General features: G+C 43.8%; 1 protein-coding gene across 1 annotated transcript; it reads left to right on the forward strand.

Moving 5' to 3' along the window:
• Positions 1–7222: 7222 nt before the first annotated feature.
• ID4 (inhibitor of DNA binding 4, HLH protein) lies at positions 7223–9353 on the forward strand. Its single transcript, XM_027603692.2, has 3 exons — positions 7223–8115; positions 8519–8577; positions 9146–9353. The coding sequence occupies exons 1-2, from the start codon at positions 7675–7677 to the stop codon at positions 8561–8563; spliced, it is 486 nt and encodes a 161-aa protein (XP_027459493.1). The 5' UTR covers positions 7223–7674; the 3' UTR covers positions 8564–8577; positions 9146–9353.
• The last annotated feature ends 9085 nt before the right edge of the window (positions 9354–18438 follow it).

The raw sequence follows: 18438 nt of genomic DNA on the forward strand, positions 1-18438 counted from the left end.
TGCTGTTCATCTACTTTCCAGAGCCATCATGCACTGGAAAGCCATCCAACGACAATGACAACTGTGTGAGATCTGCAAAAAAGGTCTCAAAAATTCCTCTTCAGGGAAAAAATTGCAACCATTTCTTGAACATTGTATCCATTCTTAGGAACCATGACCTAGATATCAACAAAAGGGGAAAGTTCTCCTCAGCAAAGGCAGATTTACTGTGTGACCAGCTCACGTCCAGCATTCAGATCCAAGATATGAAGCAAATTACTGTTTAGTTAGCATCTTTCCTTTAAGTAGTTAAAATACATCTCATTGTGCTTTTTCTAGACTGGGGGCTTATTTTGCATTCACCGTACAAGAAAGGGAAATGTAGCTGAAATCTTTCATCAGTGGAAGGCTAGCATCAGTTTGTGCTGTGACTAGAAGAGATCATAGCAGTGACTTCACTTGTGGTATTGCCTGCTCAAAGAAAGGGTGCAGCAGACAGATATAAATCAGTAATTATTAGGATGAAAGTTTTTGTAGATTTTATCTATTTTAGAGAGAGAGAGAGAGAGCATGAGCAGGGAAAGGGGCAAAGGAAGAGGGAGAGGGAGAATCTCAAGTAGACTCCCCACTGAGCATGGAGTTGAAGTTAGGGCTAGATCTCCTGACCCTGGAGATCATGACCTGAGTCGAAATCAAGAGTCGGATGTTTAACTGACTAAGCCACCCAGGCACCCCTATTAGGATGAATTTTAAATAATACACATATACATGCATACATTCTTGTCTTGAATTTCTCCTCTAATGGATAATGATGAGCTAACACAATAATTTGTTTTCTTTGGCATCTTTATAACCATTTACCTATTACAAGCCCCTTTCAATAATGGTGCAGACTTCAGGGGACATTGAGTATCTTTTATACACAAGTCTACTGCCTCCTATTGTTTACTTACTGCCCTTCTCCTAGGGTGTTCAATGCAGCTACTCCTCACTCCATCCTTATAAATCCCTCCTCTTGCCAGATGAAGAAGTTGAGGCTACAGACTGAGCCATAGGATTTTAGAGGCAAAACTAGGATACCAGCTGGGATTTTTTTACTCCCTGTTCTGGAAGTGAATGCATTTAATCCTGTTAGATTGTTTATTTTCTTGAGACAGAGTAAAGAGGAGAAATGGTGAGCCATCCTGAATATAGAATGATGGAGCTTCTCATCGTCCCCATCCAGTGTGTGTGCGCCCCCAGGCAGCTGTTAATGTGGGGTAGCTGAGGCAGCAGATGCTGCAGCTGGGGTGAAGCACTGAGATGAGAGTCCAGAGCATAGCTTTCATTCTGCACAAGGGAAGAGTATTTCCAATAATCAGGTTGAGTCCTCCTCAGAGCCTCAAATCCATGTCACATTAGAACAACACGAAACAGGGAGGAGTGGATGTGGTTTTAGCAAAGCCCATTTCTAGCAGGTGATTCACTATGTTAATGGATCCCCATGACAGCTGACATATTCAAGCATACATGTCTCATGTCTGCTTTGGAGGGCATCTCACCAGCATTCAGCTAATGTTATAATCCCTGACGGATAGCACTATGATACAGAGTTTAAGAGAGAGAGAAAGAGAGAGAGACGATAAAATACCCATCTACAGAAGTTAAAGGACAAACTGATGGATTCATGGAAGAAGCTCTTCTGAGATCGAAATATTAATTTTAAAAATTAATACTTTTTAAAAGCTTTATGGAGATATAATTGCCATACCATATAAAATTATATACTATATATATACCTATATATAGATATATATATTGCACAACTTGATACATTTTGACATTACCATTACCACAATCCAGATAGTAAATGTACCTATTATTCTTGTGTCACCTCATGGCCCTTGGATATATTATTTTACTCCTCTTGGATAGATGCCTAGCAGTAGAATTATAGTATGCTATGTGGTGTGTGTATGTTTAACATTTTAAGAAACTGCCAAACTGTTTTCCAAAGTGGTTTTTCTCAGTTTACATTCCCACCAGCAGTGTGGAGAGCTCTAGGTATTGGGCATCCTCACCAATATTTAGTGTGGTTAGTCTTCCTAACTTTAGCTGTTCTGACAGGTGTGTAGTGATATCTCCTAGTACCTTTGAAGTGTCCTTGTACCCCAAATGATGAGCGATATTGAGCATCTTTTCCTGTGCTTGTCACTTGTATATTTTATTTAGTGGACTATCTGGTCAGGTCTTTTGTCCACATTTTAATTGGGTTTTTGTTCCTTTATTATTGAGTTTGAGAGATCTTTATATGTTCTTGGTAGATGCTCTTGATATATTTTGGATACGGGCCCTTTTTTGAAGTCATTCACAAACTGCTTTTAATATCCATATGGAAATGCAACATATATCCAGAATAGCCAAGCACCTTCGCAATGAAGAACAACAAAGCTGGAGGATCAGTCAGTCAACACTACCTGATTTCAAGACTTACTATAAAGCTATAGTAATCAAGACAGTATGGTGTAAAAACAGACAAATAGACCCATGAAACAAAATTCAGAGGCCAGAAATAGAACCATACATATACACACAACCAATTTTTGACAAAGGTGCAAAGCCAGTCCAATGGAAAAAGGAATCTTTTCAACAGAGGGTGATGGAACTATCAGAGATGCATATGCAAAAATAGAAACTTCAATTCATATCTTGACCCACATACAAAATAACCACAAAACGGATCACAGACCTAAGCCTAAAACCTAAAGCCAGCACTGGCTACATAATTTGTGGGCCCAGTGCAAAATGAAAACATGGGCCCCCTTGTCAAAAATTACTGAGAATTTCAAGATAGTAACATCAGAGCATTAAACCAACGAGACCTGTCTAAGCCTGGGACCCTGCTTGGCTGCATAAGTTGTGTGCCAATAAAACCAACACAGCCTAAAAATTATAAAACGTCTAGAAGAAAACACAGGAGAAAACCTTCATTACCTTGGGTTATGCAAAGATTTCTTAGATATACCAAAAGCATGCTCCATTAAAGAACAAATTGATAAAATGAACATCATCAAAATTAAAAACTTGTGCTCTCCTAGATTGGTAAGTGAATGAGAAGACAAGCCACAGACTGAGAAATAATATGTGCCAAAAATAACAATAAAGTCTAACACTCATTAAGTGCCAGATACTGTTCTAAGAATTTTATATAAGTTTAAATATATATATGAATACATTATAAAGCAGATACAATTTCTATCCTCATTTCATATAAGAAAAGCACAGGAATTTAAAAATGCAGCTTAAAGATATAAAATTACTAAACCAAGGAGCCAAAATTGGAGCCCAGGCATTCTGACTTTAAAAAAAAAAAAAGATTTTATTTATTTATTAGAGTGAGTGAGAGAGAGAGAGAGAAAGAGAAAGTATGAGCAGGGGGAGGGGCAGCGGGAGAAGGAGAAGCAGACTCCCCACTGAGCAGGGAGCCCAACGTGGGGCTTGATCCCAGGACCCTGGGTTCATGACCTGAGCCGAAGGCAGAAGCCTAACCGACTGAGCCACCCAGAGGCGTTCTGACTTTTAAGCCCACATTCTTGGGGTGCCTGGGTGGCTCAGTCAGTTAAGCGTCTGCCTTCGGCTTGGTCATGATCCCAGCGTCCTGGGATCGAGCCCCATGTTGGCGGGGGGAGGGGGGGCCTGCTCAATGGGGAGGCTGCTTCTCCTTCTCCCGCTGCCCCTCACCCTGCTCATGTGCTCTCTCTCTCTGTCTCTCTCATTCTCTCTCTCTCAAATAAACAAACAGAATCGGGAAAAAAAAAAAAAAAAAGTCTTACACTCTTACTCTCCCAAGGTAAAAACAAAGGACACCTCTTTCTTCTTCACATCAGCTCCTTCTTATTTCAACAGACTACCTTTCAAAACTCCTGAAGTAGGCATTTTTGCTGGCCACGTCTGCTTGGCTATGTTCAATATATAACGTCCCCTTCTTATAAGGCTTTCCCAAGACTGGGCAAATCAAAAAGGTTATCAGTGCTTCCGGGACTGGTATCAGCAATCCAAGGGTAGCACAAGTAAGTCTGTAACATTCAGTGCCAGATAAAGCAGCCTTGAGCATTAACTGCCACATTGCCCAATGTACTCTTTTGGAGCAAGGGACGCTCCTGCAGCAGAGTACATACTGGTTCCTTGTGCCTGGAAAGAATGCATGTGCCTCCTTCCAGTGACCATTTACATCTAGAGAGGCACCAAGGCATGGGAATGCTCCTGTTTATCTGTCTGAGCCCACCCACTGCTTCCCTGCAAGCCATGGGGAAAGAAGTATCAAGTCCTAAAAAGGCATTTGGACTGAATAGCACAATATGCTTGGATACCCTTGCTTCATGTAAACACAGGGTGATTGTGAATTCTAAGAGCCTGGATGTTGCAGTTCAGCAAGGCTCTGATTAGCGTCTAGAAAGCATCCCAAGAAAGGGCTGCAGAACTCTTTGTCTGGAGGAAGGGTGTACACATGACTCGGGGCACCAGGGCTCCCTGGCAATTTTCCCAAGACTACTTCATCCCAGGGTCCCTCTAAGGAACATTTTGGGAGCCTCTAGCACTTTCATGGCAAAGGGCTTTTGGCTAGCTAGCCCATCTTACTTTTACAAGTGCCGGTGAAGCATTTTGATGTAAAAGGAAGAGTCGTGGGAAACTAAGTTTCCCTCTCCTTTGCATTACAAATCGTGTGGCTTGCAAGGTTTTCCCAAAATCTAGTCATTGCTGAGTAAACTCCGGTTTGAACGATCAGTGCTGGGAGTCTTTTATGACTTCAGCTTTGAGGTCATGCAAGTGACTATGTCAAAAACATACATTGGTTAGCCCCTACCTAGCGCTCTCAGGTTTCAGAGGCCAAAAAGCACAGGAGTTGATACTTTATTTCCATCGTATAATGTTTTCTTAGCTTTTAATTGATTAATGTCTTCCAACCTGGCAGGATTTGGGGGATCACATTTTTCCTGGGTGTTCTTGATCTTGTGGCCAGGGTACATTCCTTTGAACTTAGGCTCCACACTAACCCAGCTATTCTGACTTTGAGCCAGTCACACAGAGCAACTCCAACAAAACCTGAAACTCTGGCATTTGGCACTAGTCACACCCAGGGTACGGCTCTCTGAGATTTAGCAAAGTCCAACAAGATGGATAGGTTTGTTCCTTTGTGTCACGTATTTAAAACTTACATTTTAAATTGAATCAACTCAGGATCTGTAAAGTTTTGAAATGAGTGTGCCCCGGGTGTATTAGCATAGTTCAATTTTGCCAGAGAAAAATCTTAGGTTTTAAATGTTGGAGCACCTTTTAAACTCTAACAAAGAAAAAAAATCAATGGAACAGAAACATCTGTACATAGCTCCACTTATTATCATCTGTGATGATATGACAAGCTCCACAGTAGTAGCTTAATGCCCTCGAGTGCTCCTTGGCCCACCTTTGTCTCTAGAACGAAAATATTCTCTGTGTTTATTCATTCTAACTTAAGAATATATAAAACTACGCCTGTAGTTAGAAGAAAGTCTTCTTGGGAGGTTTTACAATTCTCCTTTTCTTGATAAGTGTGTATGTAGACCACCTAAGTATGCATGTAAGTAAGCGAGAATGTCCGTTTCCAAACAATTAGTAGAGATAGTAATGTGTAAGAATTAGGGGAGAGGAGGGATGTTGCATCTTCCTGTGAAACGAGCATTAAATCGTTACTCCTCATTTCATCAGGAAAAAGGAATGTGCTCTGGGGAGCTAGTAGTTTAATAGTTATATAATACCCACGTGGCTAAACAAAGTACCTACCTGCCTGATGCAGGTATTTCAGTTCTGGGCAGGGAGGGAGAGCTTCCTTGATGAGGCTACAGGAAGAGTTGAGGTCCACATCTCTTTCTCTTAATCTATAAAAATGAAGGCACCAATCTATATCACACACACAGAGGAAAATTCCTGAGTTAACTCCTCTCTTATCTTGTCTAAAGGTGGGAGGTCTGCAGGGTGAAGGCACTCAAAATTTATATCCTCAATGACCAGAGTCTTAATGCTCATTTCTCAACCAAAGGGCTCAATTTTTCCTTGAGGAGTACACACAGGGTCCTATCAAAGTTCATTGTGCGATTTTTTTGAACCCTTCTAGGACAGCTTTTCTATTAGTAACCTCAGAAATGTCCTTAATGAACAGACTTTTCTGCAGGGTGTGGCCCAAGCAGGACTCCAGGAACTGGAAGTGTGAATTTTAATGCTTTGCTGCAAAAGGAGACTGGCCATTCTTAGCATCTTATTTAAAGCGGGATACGCTAACACGTGAGGCGGTGCGTTAATGGCCTACATCAAGTTACAGGTATGAATTTTACATAAAACGGATTAATATTATGTCATGGTGGAATTTTAAATACTCCGTGCCCATGCATTTTTAATATTTACGTGCCTTCATTTAATGCTTTGAGTAAATTGCATATCTTGAGCCCAGTTGTGCATCTAGATGGGTGAAAGAAAAACCCTACAACGTTTTGATTTCTACGTCCCTTCACCGAATATCTGCGTTCGGCACTCTTATCCTTTTTTTTTTTTTTTTTTTTTTTTTTTGCTAAGCTTTAACCTTTTTTAAAGAAAGAAAACGGAACGGCTGCACATTCCATTCCATTCCATCATTATGGTTTCGGCGATTGTGAAAAGGCGAATAATGAAACGGAGAGGGAAAATACAGAAGAGAACGAACGTGCCTTCTTGAACAGCGTCCTTCTTAAGGCACTGGAATCCCAAGGCTGGAGTGATGAGTGGCGGAGGGTCCCTGGTCGCCGCGCTAGGATCCTCGAGCAGGGCCCAGCGCTCGCTCAGCAGCCTAAGCCGGGGGAGAGTGAATTCCAGCCGCACATTCCCGCAGTTCTTCACAGGAACTTCTCCCTCTCTTTTCCCCTCCCTAGGGCACACACCAGCCTGGCCCGACTCCCACTCAGCTCTCTCTTCTCAGAGCCCCGACCCACAGCGTTGACGGAATGGAGTGTCCTTCCCATTGGCCCGAGCGTCATTCCCTGAGGTGGCTCCGTCCACCCGATTGGCTGGCCACTCCCGACCCCCCGCCCACCCGGCCGCTCGGGTTGCCCGGCTCCCCGCCCCCCAGCGCCGCCTGGAGCCTCCGCCCTCGCCGCCTCCCTCCGCGCACCCGCCCGCGCGCCCAGCCCGGCTCCGCTCAGCTCGCGCTGCGACCCCGCCAGCGTGCTGGTCCCGCCCCCGGGGCGCGCGGCTCTATAAATACAGCTGCGCGGCTGGCGGGGCGAGAGCGTAGAGGAGGTGCGCTTGCGAGTGTGTGTGGCGGTGGGGAAGCCTCCGGGTAGGGGAGCGCGGCGGCGGCGGCGGTAGCGGCGATAGCAGCAGCGGCCGGGCTGTAGTCAGAGCTCCGAAGGGAGTGACGAGGGAACTCGGTGGGCTGCTTTCCTCCGCTGCTCTTGATTTTTCTTGCCTTTTGGTCCCGGCCGAGTGTCGCCCACTGAGCAGAGATCCCCTCGCAAAACCCGGAGCGACCCTGCCGTCAATTCTTGGGCGCGGGATCGCCGGGAGCTTCGCGGTGCCCCGAGCGCGGACCGAGCGCGCCGGGCGCGAAGGCAAGGGGAGCGGAGCCGGCCGCGGGCGGGGGCCCGGAGCTTGCCTGCCTCCCTCGCTCGCCCCAGCGGGTCCGCTCGCGCAGGGCGCAGGGCGCGCGCGATGAAGGCGGTGAGCCCGGTGCGCCCCTCCGGCCGCAAGGCGCCGTCGGGCTGCGGCGGTGGGGAGCTGGCTCTGCGCTGCCTGGCCGAGCACGGCCACAGCCTGGGTGGCTCGGCGGCCGCGGCGGCCGCGGCGGCGGCAGCGCGCTGCAAGGCGGCGGAGGCGGCGGCCGACGAGCCGGCGCTGTGCCTGCAGTGCGATATGAACGACTGCTACAGCCGCCTGCGGAGGCTGGTGCCCACCATCCCGCCCAACAAGAAAGTCAGCAAAGTGGAGATCCTGCAGCACGTTATCGACTACATCCTGGACCTGCAGCTGGCGCTGGAGACGCACCCGGCTCTGCTGAGGCAGCCGCCACCGCCGGCGCCACCGCACCACCCAGCCGGGACCTGTCCGGCAGCGCCGCCGCGGACCCCGCTCACGGCGCTCAACACCGACCCGGTGAGAGAGGCCAGACGCCTGCCCGGGGCGGACGCGGCGGGGGGCCGGGAGGGCGGTGGCGGGGGAGCCGGACGCGGGCGCTCCCCTTCCAGCGGGCAGGGGCGGCGGGGAAATGACAGCACCCCTCCCCTCCTCCTCCCGGCGCCCGGGGCCACCAGCGGCGGGCTCCGCGCGGCGAGCGCAGGTCCGGGTGAACGCGCCGGGCGGGACTGGGGATCTGCGCATCCTGGGCTGTCAAGTCCAGCCTGCGCCTGGGGTGGGGTTGGGGGAGTCCCCCCAGGGCTGCAGGCGGGGGTGGGGGTGCCGGCGCGCCTGCCTGGTTTCCGAGAACGAATCCAGGGCCGTGCCGAGTGCGACGTTTGTGCCTGCTAACCTTTGCCTTGGTGTTCCGTTGCTGTTCCAGGCCGGCGCGGTGAACAAGCAGGGCGACAGCATTCTGTGCCGCTGAGCCGCGCTGTCCAGGTGAGCGCGCGTTTCCCTCCTCCAGTGACGCCTGTCCGCAGGGGCTTCCGGTGCCAGGCACCGCAGCGTTCTGTGCCCCTAAGCATTTCTGAGGGCAAATCCCAATGAGGGGGACAACCCCCGTCCGTGCCACCGTACTGCGCTTTGGTAATGGGGGGTTCACTCTAAATGGAGACGGGTCAGCAGCTCCTGTGCCCGTCGTCTCCGCCACGCCACCCCCGTGCCTCTCCCACGACCAGCGGGCTCTAACTGCCTTCCTCCCCGCAGAGGGAGGGCAACCTCGCGGGCGTGGAAACTGCCCGATGCGCACCCCCACCCCCACCCCCACGCCGTCTGACGCCCACAAAGTGGGATGCGGGCAGGGCCTGGGAGTGGATCCCCAATCTGGGCTTCCCGGGGGCCAGCAGCTGCCTGCCGGTCTCCTGGCCGGCCGCGGGCTGCGGGTGTTGTCTGACCTGGTGGTTTGTTTTGGGTTGTTGATCAAGCATGTCTTGAGTTTGGTCGGTGGCGCCAGTTAGTCTGCAGCGGGAAGGTTCACACACCCCCTCTATTCATTCCTCTTCCACAGGTGTGCGGCCGCCTGAGCCCGAGCCAGGAGCACTAGAAAGGGAGGGGGAAAGAGCAGAAGTTAGAGAAAAAGCCACCCGAGGAAAGGAGGGGAAAAAAAAAATCAGCAAATTCTAGAAACGATTCATTCGTCATTCCGAGAGAGAGAGAGAGAGAGAGAGAGAGGGAAAAGAAAAATACAACTTTCATCCTTTTTTTTTTTGCACGTTCATAAACATTCTGCATATGTATTCTCTTTTGTCTCTTCATTTATAACCGCTGTGAAATGTACATTTCTGTGTTTTTGGAGGTGCAGTTAAACTTTTAAGCTTAAGTGTGACAGGACTGATAAATAGAAGATCAAGAGTAAATCAACTTTAGAAGCCTACTTTGTGACCAAGGAGCTCAATTTTCGTTTTGAAGCTTTACTAATATAAAAGAGCATTGTAGATATTTTTTTTGACATCTATTGTTTAAAATAGATGATTATAACGGGGCAGGGAACTTTCTTTTCCCTGCAAGAATGTTACATATTGTATAGATAACTGAGTGACATTTCATACCATGTATATATAGAGATGTTCTATAAGTGTGAGAAAGTATATGCTTTAATAGACTACTGTAATTATAAGATATTTTTAATTAAATATTTTTTTGTAAATATTATGTGTGTGTTTTTTTAATCTATGGGAATATTTCTTTTGGAAAATTATTTTTCAGCTCCATTGCAGAGCTCTTGATATCTTGAATGTCTTTTCTGTTAGGCCTAGCTTTTAATTTGTTTTTGTTTTATCCAGTGTCGTGTAGACTCGGAAGTAATAGTTGTAGCTAGTAGTCCTGCATGACTGCATGAGATGTTTAATCACAAAATAAACTTGTTCTGAGTCCATTCAAATGTGTTTTCTTTAACCTAGATTGAAATCTTTGTATTTGAAGCATACATGTTAGAAATATACTTTATCAGTTTTTAAGTACAGAGTTTGATAGTGTAATATATAAAGAGTAAGTGTTTGCTTTTTTGTTTTTTAACTGAGGTCAAAATGGATTCTGAATGGTTTTGCATATGGGATGGGGAAATGCTTGGATCCTTAAGGAGTTTATGAAATCTGCTGTTTTATGAAAGTTAAAAATAATGCGTATCATTCTTCATTTTACACTAAAGCTTAATGTCGCTACGTTTCATGTCTGTACAGATTATTTAAATCATAGAAATGAAAAATGTTCTCTGCTTGCTACCAAAGGACAAACTCTTGGAAATGAACACTTTCTGCTTTCTTTCCTCCAAAGAATATTAATAGGCAACAGTGGGAGAAAAAAACAAGGCATAATGGCAAATCCTTCAAGCAGGGATAAAAGTCGATCTTCAAACATTAACTTAAGTAGACCAAAAATTCTGATGACCGCATCTAGATTATTTTTTTATAAAAATGATTTTCACTATAGCTATGTTAGTTACTGCTAAACTACTGTCCAATCTCTTGTGATGTGTAACTTTTACATGTGAATATTAAAGTAGATTTATCTGTCTTGTACTGTGATTTCTGGTCTCGTTTCTTCAAAACCCTTTACTTATTTTTTAAGATTTTCTTTTCTCTTTAACGAAGTCAATATTTTCTAGGCTGGATAGGACCATCAGGGCCTTGAACATTATGCACTTAATGTGATCAGTACTTTGCACACCAGTTAGATGGAATTTTTAGAGTGAGAGAGAATTAAGTAGGATTTAATTGGGTGCTTTGTAAATAGTTAGTCAACTGTGTGTGTAACGTGGTCTGTTTGATTTTTAAAAGGAAAGGATTTGTTTCCGATTATACAAGAATAAAAGTATTATAGACCCAAGGGACTTTTTATGAGGTCAGAGTCAAATATTTATATGAATATGAAATCTCGTGGTCCCTAGTAAGTCCACTTAAGTGGCAACTATGAACATAACAAAGTTAATACTAGTAGGTTCCAGTAAATCAAAAGGCTTAAGAATCTGTCCTATCCCCAGCATGTTATCCTCCCAGCTTTGACATTTCACTGGTCTTTGGTATTTTTAGAATTTGATATATTTGGTGTTGAGCCTTATAAAGTCAAAGGACTGCTTGTTTAGATGAGGCTTATTTTTATTTTTGATATTATTCATTCTCATCATACATCAAGAGGAAAACAGAAAAACACTGCCGGAATTCCAAATCTGAAGATTTCGAACGATAGCGTTCTTTGTTATTAAATAAAGGGGACAATTCCTTCCTTTTCCTTGCTAGTTTAATTTCAGTAGGAAGCAAGTCACATATGTACTGTTGGTTGGACTTAGGCATCCACCAGGCCTGACTGTCAAATCCTACCTAAGCTGTTAGGTACAGTTTAAATATATAGTGGGAGGTGACGGACCTTAAAACAAATGGTTAAATATTTTTGTTTCTGCAGATTGATGTTGCTCCTTAGTTAATTTTAGATTTGGGGCATGAAAAACCACTGAAAGGGAAGAAAAGTGTTAAGGATATTGCCTTTCAGAGACTTGGCATTTTCCCCTTGGACACTTGCATAGTTTGGGTATCTCTAAAGACACTGCCATTTTTTTTTAATTATATAAAGTTGTATAAGATACTACATTCTATTGTATTGTCTGTGACCTAACCAAGCAACCAGACAACAAAAAACATTTCGAGTCATTTATTATGTCCTAATTATTCAGACCTTTGGTTTAACAGATGAGATGTCCTGCCTTCTCTCTTAGTTTACCTACTTTTCATTGTATAGGGACAAGCAGAGAGTATGAAGCATTTAAAAACTTCAAAGGAAAAAAAAAAGGTATCCCACAGTGGGATGTCATTTCTAATTCGGTTATAAAATCCTGTACATCTCAGACGTTTCATGTTAAAGGAGTGAAAAAAAAACCTTTTAGTTTCAAAGAACTATTATACTATGATACTGTATAAATCTTATGTTGATTGTCAAGTTCTAACTGAAGTTTTAGAACTTTAAAAAATTTTGACCCCCATAATCTATCGTATTAAATGCCTCCTTTAAAAATAAATCTTCACTGAGCAAAGAGGTCTGAAGTTTGTGGTTTTTAATTGACTTCTACTGAGTTATGCAATTTTTCATTATCAAGAATGGGTCTCTTGATGGATCACCTCAATTATTTACAGTGTTTCTTACCCTGTGATGAAAAATGTGGCTTAAAAATGGTGATATGAATGGAAAGAAAAATCTAGTTTGAATGCCAGGCAAAGCTTGTCTACTCTTTGCCATCTGCCAGGATAGGAAGCAATAATCCTAAACAAGGTAGCAGGAGGATGTCCAGGGAAACTAGACCCCCTCCCACAAGCACACGTACACAGAAGGTAAATAACGTAGAGAGAAAGAAATTATTCATAGTAGTACAGAGCCAAATAAAACTGATTCTGCCTTTCTAGCTGGTGCACTTTAATTACATATATGTTAATCAGCCCAGATAGCCCTTGGGTCTCAACAGGGCCAAACACCAAACCCTCCAGGCTTATAAGGAAGGAAAACCTTCCCTTTCCTGCTTTGCAAGTCCAGGAAATTAATCTACACACCTCTGAGTTCATCTTAACAGAGCTGCCCTCAGTAGGCATTCACCAGACCCAGATGATTTCTTTCAATTATGACCCATGATGTTTTGATAAAATATTAATTATATTAATTAGAAGAACCATTGCCCAAAATGTGTTAGGATTGTAATGTTACCTAGTTCTACCTTGAGCATTGACCCAGTCGATACTTTAAAAGAGAACTAATTTGTTCAAGGGAGACAAACTGCAGTCATATCTACTTCATTGATAATGCTCTCAAATTTTCAATGAATTTTTAAAAGTGTGTGTCGTGTTTAAGTGCCTTCGTATCCTGGCTTGCTCTAGGTGCTAAAACTCAGGCCTGAGCCACACTGCAAAAGGTTTTCTACACTCACCTAAGCAAAGCAATTCTCTAGTAGGCTACTGAAGGCAGTCCCATCATTCATAAGTCTCCACAGTAAATTCACATACAGGATATGAAAAAAAGGGCTGTAAAAATTTGAAGTTAATTTGAAAAGCCCCTCTGAGTCCATAAAAGTAAACACACCAGTTTCTGTGGAAAGAAGAACAAAACGTGTTACCCGTATTCAAGTAGCTAAAATGTAACTAAAGAAAAATTGAGCTTAAAATGTTAAAGAGATGCAAGACCAATTTTCTATGCCAATCCACTTGATTCTGAATTTTTTCCTAATAAGAAATCTCATACTTCAGAAAGGAATTTTCTAAGAGATTAATTCCATAAGCAATGGCAAAATAGATAAATTCCTGGTGAAACTAAACACCTTTATTTGCTTTAAATTAAGGTTTCTCAATTTTTTATGATATAAAGTGTATATTAGCACTTTAAGTATGTGTATTAAGTTCACATTGTGAAACTTTCCCTTATTGCAAAGTTTAATTTTCAATGGAAATATTGGAGCCCACATACAGTTCTCCTGAAAATTCATATTTTAGAACGTTTCTTAAATTTTATTTAAATATTTGCTTAAATTTTTAAAATATTTTCTTAAATATTTTAAGCATTTTCTTAAATATTTACTATTTCTTCCATAAACTGTGGCAGTCAATTGAGAGACTGTAGTTGGGTTTATATCTGTGTGTGTGTTTACCTAAAAATAGTTAGTGAACATACAGAAAAATGTATTTCAAAAAGGAGTTGCACTTTAAAAAAATAAGTAAACCTTGTTAACTTTCATCCATTTTCTCTCCACTTTAATTCCTAAGATTGAAGAGTTCCATAAAAATACACTCCCCATTTTTTTGGACAGCTATAAGTCAATCCTATTATGTTTAAGCATAAAGCAGGACAGTAAATAACAAGTAAATCAAATGTCATGTTTATAATATCCTAGAATTTGGTTGAAATTCATAAGTAATCTGAAGAAAAAAAGAAAGAAAACAAAAAAAGAGGGACGTACCTCTATGTCCAAATCACAGAAAGCCCAGGAAACAGACCTAAACTTGTAGACATGAATTTGACACCTTATTTCAGCAAGAATTCTTAGAAACACTTTTCATAGATGTCGAACCTGAGTTAAAACTAGGTAGACTCCTTGAAGTAGAAGGCTCTGTGGAATTCTTATTTGCTTGTCTTTCAGGGCCTAACCAGGGCCTGGCAAAGTATTTGTAGACCTGAATAAAGATTGTCCCCCAAAGGGAGTCTCTTGGGAGTGCCCTCGGTTATTCCTTCTTGGCCTTTTGTCTACACCGAGTCTCAGCTGAGCTTCCGACCATTACATCTAACTCCCTTCTGGTCCTCTCTACATCTGAAGCACAGTAGACTTGAAACAAGCTTTTATGGTGTCCCCCCAAAACCTGCCACTCTTTCCACATTCCTTATTGTCTCAGTCAGCCATAAACCTAGTGGCTTAAACAACAAATATTTATTTCTCACAGTTCTGGAGGCTATGAAGTTCAAGACCAAAGTGCCAGCCTATTAAGTTCCCAGAAGTCACTGCCAATGCTGGATGAGCAACAGCAAGCCCCATGCTTCCTTCAGATCCCTGCAGTCACACCTGGCACGTGGCCTCCTCCTTGGAGCTGCACCATAAGATGCAAAAAGAACCTGGGGCTAAGCAAGGTCCTCTTTCTGCCCCAGGCTCTGGGTGTAAGGATCTTCCAATGTCATGCCCAGCTGTCCTTTCTCTCCTCCACTTCTGGCTGTCCTCAAGCACACCTTCTATGCCTCCGCCATAACTAAGATTTTCTCCTGTACGTGCTACACAGCAAAGCATGCTTATCTCCCTAGTCTTGACAGTGTAAGATTGATTTCCTGAGAGTTAAGAAGAGAGCAGACTTAGGAAGGATATACATGGAACATGGAATGGGGGCTTGGGGAAGGGGTACCTGCCCAGCCAGCCAAACCGGCTAACTTGACCATCTGGATAAGGGTTAATCTGTCCACTTCCAAAATGATGTGCTCTTTCATGCTTCCCTTCCTTTGCAAATGGTGTTACCCCTGTCTGGATCCCTTGAGCCCCCACTCTCAGTCTGGGTTGCTGTTAAACTCCTCACCATCCTTCAACTGTCACCATTTCTGCAAAAATTATATGATGCTTCTCTTCCTCACCCCAAAACAACCACCCCCCCACACACACTATAGTGTAATTATTTTCACATGTCTGTGTTCCCTGTAGATCCCTGACCCTCCAGGAATTCCAGACCACAAAGTACCAGAAGAACATTCCTGTAATTCTCTGCGCCAGCAAATCTAGCAAATTCTTTGCAACTCAAAATTGCGGTTGAGGGGTTTTCATTATCTTTTAAAAGGCTTTGGCTGCCTTAAACATGAAAAATAGATAAGCTGTGTGTTCTTGAGCATGAGGGAGTGTGGTCAGCCTTGGGCCAAGACAGTTGGAAGGAGAGACTGAGAAGGAGAGGAGAGAAGCAGAGCGATCCTGTATCCTGAAGAAAGAAATGTGACTGACCCACGTTGGGGTGAGTCAACAAAGACCCCTCAGCGCCAGAGATGAAAACATGGGGCAAGGAGGGATGACTCCATGGGTATAGGCTGGGATGGGTCTGCAGTGGAAGCAGCGGGCAGGGGGCAGTCAGGAAGATTGTATGATCAGGTCTCTGCAGATGTGCCTTAGGTCTCTGTTCTCTTAGCCCAGGGAAGAGGCATGGGATAGATCAGCCACAGTAAATGCAATGAATCCTCATGAGTCCGTTCTGAAAGGGCGGAGCCTTGCCGCACGAATGGGAAAATCTTCTAGGGATGAAAGTTTCATTTCCACTCCTATGTTCTGGGGCCCTGGAAGTAGAATCGGATGATTAGTCACCTGGAATACGTCTGGTTAACATGTATCTCATTTTCCAGGGAAGAAGACAGAAGCCTGAAAGGTGGAGTGGTGGAGTCAGACCTAGAACCCGATTTCTCTCTCTCTAATCCACAGCCACAAGCTCAGTATGGATGGATTCTATTCCAGTTTTCTCTTACTTAGGTGGTTCATCTTAGTCTATATTCTAATCTACAACTTGCCTCATGTTCTGTCCTAAGAAGCTGGGGTTCAAATCTTAAGCAAGTAACCATTAAATATAGCACCAATCTGGCTGCCTTTAAAAAAAAAAAAAAAAAACAGAGGTAACGTACTTTTTATTTTTTTAGACTTTATTTATTTACTTGAGAGAGAGAGAGAGTGCGCGCACGTGCACACAGGCATGGGGGGGAGGGCAAAGGGAGAAGCAGATTCCCTGCTAAGCTGGGAGCCCGACGCAGCACTCCATCCCAGGACCTAGAGATCCTGACCTGAGCCGAAGGCAGACTCTTCACTGATTGCGCCCCCCAGGCGCCCTGGTAATGTACTTTTATAACAAGTATCAAGTATTTCCAAGCGTGTTGACAAAGGAGCTCAGGCCATTCCATGGAGAAGGGATAGTCTTTTCTACAGAAGATGCTGGAATGATTAGATGTCCACATGCAAAATCTGAACTTTGACCAAGACCTTGAACCTTTCAAAAAGATTGACTTAGAATGGATCTTAGACCCAAATGTAAATTCCAAAAGTGTAAAACTTCTAAAGGAAAACATAGGAGAAAATCTATGTGACTTTGGGTCTGGTGATGAATGTTTAGATCCGGCACCAAAAGCATGAAAGAATTTCAACCCTGTGTTATTCTCCTGCATCTGTGTGAGCAGAGCCCCCCGCGGTCTAAGGAGGCAGTGCCAAGTGGGGACGGGCTCCGAGCTCCACAGTCTGCTGTCTCCACCCAGGCAAGTCACTTCTCCAAGTTCCCATGGCCTCATCCCTAAAATGGCTGTGTATTAATAATTACCGAACACACAAAGGGCTCCTGAAAGACAATGAAAGTAACATAGATGAAAATATTTTATGTAACACTGATTATAATTTAGAGATATATAACCATTATCTCAAGAGATTTTTTAAAAATTTTCTATTCCTGACTTCCACCCATCTCTCTCCTCTTACCACTGAGATTCTGATTGATCAGGTGGAGGGTAGGATGCAAGCATCGGCATTTTAGCTTTTTCATGGCAAATCTGAGGCGAGTCTCCCAGGAACCGCACTTTGAGAAACAGTGTTGTAAGATAATCCAATGTTACAGAGGCTTGGACTGCTGTTGTTAGGCCACACGTGGTGTATTTCTCCTGCTTTTTGACATCGCTTTCCAATGTTGCAGGAGTCTGATCAAGTGAAGAGGAGAGGTCAATATAATATCAACAGAAGGTTATGGCAAAAATATCCAGTGGGAGAAAGGAAGTCGGTACTGGTAGGGGATGCCTAGGAGGGAGCTGCTTGAAACACGAGACTGTGGCGTGGTCCCTGAGACTTGTCTGCCATCAAGATGCTGAGTCCTCCAACCTCTCAGTCCAGTCTTTCTTTGAGTCAAATTATTCATCATAACCTTGGCTTTACCTATCACGCGAAACCTTAAATTTTCTAAAGAAAGGCGTAAAAGAAGGGGGATGTTTTCTACCCTCTTTTATGTCCTTCTAAATCATTATGTCCTCTCATTACATCTATGTGATGGCCTCGAAAATGTCTGGAGAAGGTCTGCCTGCGCAGGCAGCAATAAGCAATATTGTTTTATTTTATTTTACTTATTTTTTAAAGATTTTATTTATTTATTTGATAGAGAGCACAAGCAGGGGGAGTGGCGGGCAGATGAGAGGGAGAAGCAGACTCCCCGCTGAGCAGGGAGCCCGATGTGGGACTCGATCCCAGGACCCTGGGATCATGACCTGAGCCGAAGGCAGATGCTTAACCGACTAAGCCACCCTGAGCAATATTATTTTAATGGTTGTTTTAATGGAGGGGCGCCTGGGTGGCTTAGTCGTTAAGGGTCTGCCTTCGGCTCAGGTCATGGTCCCAGGGTCCTGGGATCGAGCCCCACATCGGGCTCCCTGCTCGGCGGGAAGCCTTCTTCTCCCTCTCCCACTCCCCCTGCTTATGTTCCCTCTCTCACTGTGTCTCTCTCTGTCAAATAAATAAATAAAATCTTAAAAAAGAGAGAGGGAGAGAGAGAGAGAGAGTCTTCCGGATAAACAAATTCAGAAAAAAAAAATTCATTTCCCCCAGTGTATCATGTGATCCTAAAGGATGACCTATAACATTGTGTAGAAAAATAGTCTGGTCTTGCACCAACTATTGTGCCTGCTTTTGAACTGTCCTCCTTAGTGCTTATCAAATGTTAAAATACCATGAGTGTGTAAAATTGGGATAGAGTACAACTGTGCCTTAATTTCATATAATAGTTTTCTCCTTGGTAAAACTGGATATGGTTTTTATGAATTTAAAAGTAATGGAAAGAATAGCTTCAGTTCTTCAGA

This window comes from Zalophus californianus, chromosome 7, assembly GCF_009762305.2.
Source record: "Zalophus californianus isolate mZalCal1 chromosome 7, mZalCal1.pri.v2, whole genome shotgun sequence".
In the NCBI taxonomy this organism is placed as follows: Eukaryota; Metazoa; Chordata; class Mammalia; order Carnivora; family Otariidae; genus Zalophus; species Zalophus californianus.

What these genes read in the sequence shown, in the direction of transcription:
- ID4 (XM_027603692.2), top strand. Translation starts at nt 7,675, where the DNA reads ATGAAGGCGGTGAGCCCGGTGCGCCCCTCCGGCCGCAAGGCGCCGTCG. An exon ending in CGGCGCTCAACACCGACCCG is followed by an intron (nt 8,116 to 8,518) that starts GTGAGAGAGGCC and finishes TTGCTGTTCCAG; the next exon opens with GCCGGCGCGGTGAACAAGCA.